At 38.8% G+C, this 7,598-nt stretch overlaps 1 protein-coding gene across 1 annotated transcript; it reads left to right on the forward strand.

The window, feature by feature from the left end:
* Window positions 1-445: 445 nt before the first annotated feature.
* Window positions 446-904, forward strand: LOC107640190 (uncharacterized). The gene has a single exon (XM_016343737.1). The coding sequence runs from the start codon at window positions 446-448 to the stop codon at window positions 902-904; it is 459 nt and encodes a 152-aa protein (XP_016199223.1).
* The last annotated feature ends 6,694 nt before the right edge of the window (window positions 905-7,598 follow it).

Consider the following 7,598-nt stretch of genomic DNA (forward strand, 5'->3'; position numbering starts at 1 on the left):
GATTGTTAGACAGGTTATTAACTTTATAAATTAAGTTATTATTTTGTATTTAAAAAACCGCAGATCCAAATCGCTTGTAATCGGATCAGATCGGATTTCCAAAAAAAGTTCATCCAATCCAAACAGCACCGCACATAAATCAAGCTTCGAATCGGATGACTTTTTCCTTCAAAACCGAACCAAACCGCACCGCGAACCCCCTAACCGTGGGCATGGAAAATACTTTCAACTAAGAGCTCAAAACTTCAAGAGAGGAGAACATGTACCTCAAGGTCAAAGAGACTCTAGGAGGAATAATTATGATCAAAACCAGCATGCCAAAGGGAGAGGTAATCAGAGTAAGGCTTCTCTAGATTTAACTTGTGATCATTGTGAATGTTTTCATCCGAATGACTCGTGCAAGTTGGGTATAGGTGGTTGCTTCAATTGCAGATTGTCTGGTCATATGGCGAGGGATTGTACTCATGGGAGGAACCCGAATGCGGGTCGGAATCAACACCAAAGGCGAGTGTTTGCTGTGAACGTCCAGGATGCTACAAAGTCGGATCCGTTGATGAGAGGTATATATTTAATTGGTGGTAAAACGTTAATTGCCTTATATGATACTGGAGCTTCGCATTCCTTCATTGCATTTGATAAGGTTGAGGAACTAGGGTTGAAAATGTCAGAATTAGCTTTCGATTTGTATGTGCATACCCCATATCAGACAGTTGGGACAAAGTTAGGTTGTGGGCAAGTATCTTTCAAACTTGAGGATAGGGAATTTATCCATGACTTAATTTGTTTGCCAATGGTTGGATTTGAAATGATTTTGGGGTATGATTGGTTGTCAAAGAATCGGGTATTGTTGGATTGCTTTGAGCAATCGATTAGTTTATGCCGGAAAGAGAAGGAGGAGCAGTGATAGTTGAAGGTTATTACTTGAACTCTATTATGGTGAACTGTAGTGGAGAAGAGTGTCAGGGTTATATATTGTTGGCTGCGAATACTTTAGGTGACAAACAGAAACTAGATCAGATTCTGGTAGTTAGGTATTTTCCTGAAGTATTTCCTGAGGATATTCCCGAATTTTTGCCTCAAAGGAAAATTGAATTTGCTATTGACTTAGTGCTGGGAGTCGGACCAGTGTTGATTGCGCCATACCGAATGGCTCCGATAGAGCTGGCGGAATTAAAGACTCAGTTGGAAGAGCTTCTGAACAAGAGGTTCATTCGACCGAGTGTATCTCCGTGGGAAGCACCAGTTTTGTTGGTAAAGAAGAAAGATGGAAGAATGTCACTTTGGGTAGATTATAGACAGTTGAACAAAGTGACTATGAAGAACAAGTATCAGTTGCCGACGATAGATGACTTGATAGATCAGTTGCAAGGAGCTGGAGTATTTTCCAAGATTGATTTAAGATCTGGTTACCATCAGATAATGGTAAAAAAAGGATGACATTCTGAAAACTACATTTAGGATGCGCAATGGACACTCCGAGTTTGCAGTGATGTCCTTTGGGTTGAAGAATGCACCTGCTGTGTTCATGGATTACATGAACAAAGTATTTCGTCCCTTTTTGGATAAGTTTGTGGTGGTATTCATAGATGACTGATGAGATTTGGGATTCGCACTGATTTGGATTTTCACACTTAAGATAACTTTCGTTGCAAGTATAGACCAAACCGGCAATTTAAATCCCAAACATCAAAGTTTAAAATTTCTAATTAACCGAGAGTAATTAAACCTCGGGTCGTCTTCCTTAGAAACTAATGCCAAAGAGTGCACACAATTTTGGTTGTGGGGAAGCAAGGGATGTTTTCAATAATAAGGAAGCAAACAAATAAAGAGATAAAAGAACTAGCCAAAATTGTAATTAATAAGGTAATAAAAGAACAAAAGAACTATGTATGTAATATGAACAAGTAAACCTCAAAATTGATGAAAAAGTGGTTTAAAACATAAATGAAACCTTGGCATGGGATGAGTTATGAAATCCCTTCCTTCCATAACCACAACTATGATAATTATGATGGATTAATCTCACTAAGTCAACCCTTAACATTGAAGGATAAGTCAAGTGAGCATAATTGTTATTAATCCTTAAATCCTAACTAACTTACCAAATTAATTGGTAAAAAGCTAGCGTTAGGGGAAACAATAACAACTAACAACCCAAGAATTATCACTAAATGTTGGACATTATAGCTCTAGTAATCCATATACTCATTTCCCCAAGCCAAGGGGTGAAAATTACCCCATAATCAAAATTGGCATTTCATCAAACACCTAATATGCATAATCATAAAATATGGCAAAATTAGGAAAATAATGAAAGCTATGAACCACAAATGATAACAAGCAACCAAAGCAACTCAACAAACATAAAATAAGCATCAAATATTAAATTCATGAACCAAAACTCAAAATTGCAAAGTAATGTAAACCATGCATATATTGACAAGAGAAATTGAAATAGATGAAAGTGTAGAACAAGTAATGTGAGTAAAAGAGAAATTAAAGAAATACTTACAATGCAATTGCTATAATCCCAAAATCAAACTTGAAGTATAAAATTCTACAAACCCTAATTAAAACCCTAAGAGAGAATTACCTAATCTACACTAGTCCTACTCCTACTATATGTTTCTACCCTACAAGTGAGCTCTCTTTGTTATGTGTTGATATGCCCTTAATATAGCCTCTCAAACCAGCCTTCAGCACTTCAGAAATGGGCCTAGAGACCCCCAAAACCACGCAGCACGTGATTTTTTAATAGATGCATGCGCCGGTACCTGTGCAGATGCACAGATGTGTGCGTCCGCACACTTCGCTGAATTTCCACTTGTGCGTACGCACAGAGGGTTGTGCGCACACACGCATGCTGATTTCTTCCTTGTGCGTACGCACACATCCTTGTGTGCACGCACGCATGGCTGTGTGCTTCCTCCTAATTTTCTTCATGTTTTCTCCCTTTGTACATGCTTCCTTCCACTTCTACTAAACCATTCTTGCCTCTAGGACCTGAAATCACTTAACAAACATATCACAGCATCGAATGGCATAAAAGTGGAATTAAATTACTCGATTTAAGCACAAAAACACATGTTTTCACATTTAGGTTCAATTTAGGGATCAAACACAAAAATATGCTATTTTGGTGCTTAAGTATGAGTTTATGTAATGAAATCCATCCAAATCAAGTTAAAATATATAGAAAAATATGGACTCATCAATGACATTCTGGTTTACTCTAAAACGGCAAAGGAGCATGAAGAGCATTTGAGGATTGTGTCGTAAGTTTTGAAGGAGCGGAAAGTGTATGCTAAGTTGTCCAAATGCGAGTTCTGGAAGGGAAAAGTGAAGTTCTTAGGTCACGTGGTAAGTAAAGGTGGAATAGTTGTAGATCCTTCGAAAGTAGAGACGGTGATGGAATGGGAAAGACCGACGACGGTAACAAAGGTTAGGAGCTTTTGGGGTTAGCTAGATATTACAGAAGGTTCATTCACGTTTTCTCATAAATCGCACTACCAATGACTAACTTAATGAGGAAAAAGACACCATTTGTGTGGACGTCCGAGAGTGAGGAAAGTTTTCAGACTTTGAAACAAAAGTCAACTTCAGCGCCAGTTTTAATTCTACCTGAAACGCACGAACTGTTTGAAGTATACTGTGATTCTTTGTTGAAGGGTTTGAGTTGCGTATTGATGCAACACCGGAACGTAATGGCTTACGCATTGCGTCAGCTGAGACCACATGAGGTGAATTATCCAACCCATGACTTGGAATTGGTGGCGATTATGTTTGCATTGAAGATTTGGAGGCACCATTTGTACGGAGTGAGGTTTAGAGTCTTCTCTGATCACAAGAATCTCAAGTACCTCTTTGATCAGAAAGAGCTCAATATGCGTCAAAGGAGGTGGATGGAGCTTCTGAAAGATTATGATTTTAAACTGAGTTATCACCCCGGAAAGGCAAATGTTGTGGCGGATGCCTTGAGTTGGAAGCCTTTGACGATCACTTGGATGAGGATCAAAGAAGAGGAGTTAGTATATAAGTTTGCGGAACTTAAGTTGGGTCTTGGTGAAGTTGAAGGGGAAGCTTGTTTGAACCAATTATGCATTTCACGTACTCTTAAGTCACAAATTCAGAAGACTTAGCAAAATGAGCAAGAACTTCAGAGATTATTTCAACCGATTGGAAAGAAGAGGCATGGAGAGTTTACTAAGGATGATGAAGGGTTGTGGAGGTATAAGGGAAGAATTTATGTGCCGGATGTTGGAAGTTTGAGACAAGAGTTGTTGTCGGAAGGTCATAACAGTGGGTTTTCTATTCATCCAGGAAGTACGAAGATGTACTATGATATAAAGAAGATGTTTTGGTAGCCGGGGATGAAGTGTGATGTAGCTACACTTGTGTCAAAGTGTCTAACGTGTCAGAAGGTGAAGATAGAGCACCAGAGACCGTCGGGAATGTTATAGCCGCTTGAGATTCCTCAATGGAAGTGGGAAAGAATTGCAATGGATGACTGGTTTACCAAGGAGTAGGTTGGGATTTGATGCAGTTTGGGTGATCGTGGATTGCTTAACCAAGTCTGCTCACTTTCTGCCTATCCGAGTGAACTACTATATGGAGGAATTTGTGAGGTTGTACATCAAGGAGATTGTAAGGTTGCACGGTGTGCCATTGAGCATAGTGTCAGACCGTGATCCCCGATTCACATCAAGGTTTTGGGGAGCTTTCCAAAGAGCTTTTGGTACGAGACTATGTCTCAGCACGGCATATCATCTACAAACGGATGGACAGTTGGAACGGACTATTAAAATGTTGGAAGATATGCTAAAGGCATGTGTTTTGGATCAACTGGGAACTTGGGACCGTTACATGCCACTGGTGGAGTTTGCGTATAATAACAACTTTCATGCGAGTATTGGAATGGCTCCGTATAAGGCTTTGTTTAGACAAAAGTACCAGTCTCCACTGTGTTGGTACGAAGCCGGTGAAACAAGTGTGTTAGGGCCTGATTTGATAGTAGAGACCACTGATAAGATCAAACAGATTAGAGCTAGAATCTTGACTGCACAGAGCCGACAGAAAAGTTATGCGAATTAGAGAAGAAAACTGTTTGAATTTGAAGTGGGCGAGCATGTATTCCTGAAGGTTACTCCTACAATTGGGATTGGAAGAGCGATTAAGACGAAGAAGTTGAATCCGAGGTATATAGGACCGTTTGAGATTTTGAGGCGAATCGGGCAGGTGGTATATCAAGTAGCATTGCCACCGCCTTTGTCTAACTTACATGACGTATTTCACGTGTCACAACTCCGTAAGTACACATCGGATGTGGCTCATATGTTAGAACCCAAATCGGTTGAGCTAAAGGAGAACTTGACTTTTCAAGTAACAATAGTGCGGATTGATGACACTAGTGTGAAGAAATTGCGTGGAAAGGAAGTCTTATTGGTTAAGGTAGCTTGGAAGAGAGCATGAGTGGAAGAACATACTTGGGAATTGGAGTCCGAGATGCGGAAGGATTATCCCGAGCTATTCTCAGGTAATCACTAAATTTTGAGGACAAAATTTCTTATTGGGTGGGAAGAATGTAAGAACCGTGATTAATTAACCGCTTAAGTAAATAATTTAGTTGCCCAAAATAGGATCCAAAAATTTAGAATATTAATTAGAAAATTTAAATATGATTTTTGGACTCAGTAGATTTTTCTGAGTTGGAAAATGTAATTTTCTGCAGAAAATTACGTAAAAATGCATACCGATAAATTAGCCGACAGTACCGGCTTAAATCTGTCTGGTACTGTGAGAGAGCAGTAAAAACGGTAGAAAAACTTAGGAAAATAATTAAAGTTGAAAATCGGGCGCTAATTCTAACGGTTTGACCCAAAATTAGGGTAAATGGGCCAAAAACGCTAACGGGTTGGATCGGGCCCAAGTTGGGCCCAAGCCCAACACATATAAAACTCCAAACATAACCCATTCAGCACTCAATACTCATAAACACAACAAACCCAGCTGCATAGAGAGAAGTGAAAGAAGAGAGCAAAAGGGGGGAATGTTACTATTCATCCTCCACTTTCAGTAGTCATAACTCGAGCTATGGTGCTCCGATTGGCATACCGTCAGTGGCTACGTGAAGCTCTCGCCGAGTCCGTTAGTTTCATTTAACTTGTGTTGATAAAATTTTGAAATTTCCTCTCTTTTCTGCAGCCCTAAGAAATTCAAAAATGTTGGTGTTGGTTTTGGGTGAAATTTTGTGTTTTGATTGATTAGGTGGTATCTAAGGTTGGGCTATTGGTGGTTTATCCCCCAAACACCATCTAAGAAGGTAAGAAAACTCTTTACTTTGTAAATTTTTGAATTTTATGAGCCTTAGGTATTGATTTATGACAAATTATGTATGTCTAGCTTGAATTGTGAATTATTGGAGCTTTGGATAAATTGTTGGTGATTGGAGGCTTGATTTGGACACAAATTTGGTGTATAGCACATATTGAGAATTGGTCAAGGTATGGTTTCGGTTTTCTCTATGTAATATATAATATTTCTGGACACTTAGGCTAGTGGACCTTAGGATAGGAATGAATTTGCTTGTTGACAATTGTTAAATTGATAATATGTGATTATATTAATGCTTGTGATGGTTTTGATGATTTGTGATGGAAATTGTTGACGTTGAGGTTAAATTATTGTAATTATGAGAATTTTTGATGTGGTATGATAAATGATGCTTATGAGTGGTGAGATTTTGTTCAAGTTGTTAATATTAGAATATTGATGTACAAATTGTGGAATTATTGAGTTTATGGAGGAGGAATTGATTGATATAGATATTGAATTGGTTGAATTGTGATGGAAAGGTAAAGTATAGCATTTAGTAGTGTTTTATGGTGAAATTTAATGAGCTTTGATTTGGTTTGGTTGTGAATTTTGGAAGTTGAGAACCTAGTTAACTTTTGGTAAAAACCAGTTTTTAGTGAACATTGACGGATTATAACTTGAGCCTTAGTTTTCAAAATTGGTTGAAATTTATTTTAAATTAAAGGTTGTTTTAAGAGCTTTAAATTCATATAAAGTTTGAGGAAAATGGATTTTTGTAGAGGAAGTTATGAACGTTTAAAGTTTGGTGCTTAAAACTGAAATTCTGCAGATTTGAAAATTTTCTAAGTCTGGTGAGGGTTGCGTACGCGACACAGTGCACGCGACGCGGCCATTCCATTTGGGTTGGGCATCTCGCGTACGCGAGAACTGCATGTGTACGTGAGCTATCAGAGTTTTGGCCCTTGCGTACGCGAACTTTAACATGCGACGCGAGCAACCCATTCGGGTCGGGACACTCGCATACGTGAGCAGGTGGTTGCGTACGCGACCACCCATTTTTTAACAGCATGCGTACGCAAGGCAGGGGCTTGTGTATGCGAGACTCCTATTTTGTTGAAAAATAATTTTCTTTGTTTTCAAGGATTTTCCAACTTTCCAAACTTCCTTAAGTTGCAGTTCAAGAGTAATATCTTGTAGTTAGGCCTAAGGACTAATAGAGGAGAATTAGTGACTTAAATAGGTGAATTTGACATGAATTTAGAAGATGGAACCATAGATTTCTGGAG

Source organism: Arachis ipaensis, chromosome B5, assembly GCF_059453495.1.
Source record: "Arachis ipaensis isolate K30076 ecotype BB chromosome B5, ASM5945349v1, whole genome shotgun sequence".
NCBI lineage: Eukaryota > Viridiplantae > Streptophyta > Magnoliopsida > Fabales > Fabaceae > Arachis > Arachis ipaensis.

Excerpts from the sequence above, each read along its gene's own strand:
- LOC107640190 (XM_016343737.1), top strand. The coding sequence starts at position 446 with ATGGCGAGGGATTGTACTCATGGGAGGAACCCGAATGCGGGTCGGAAT.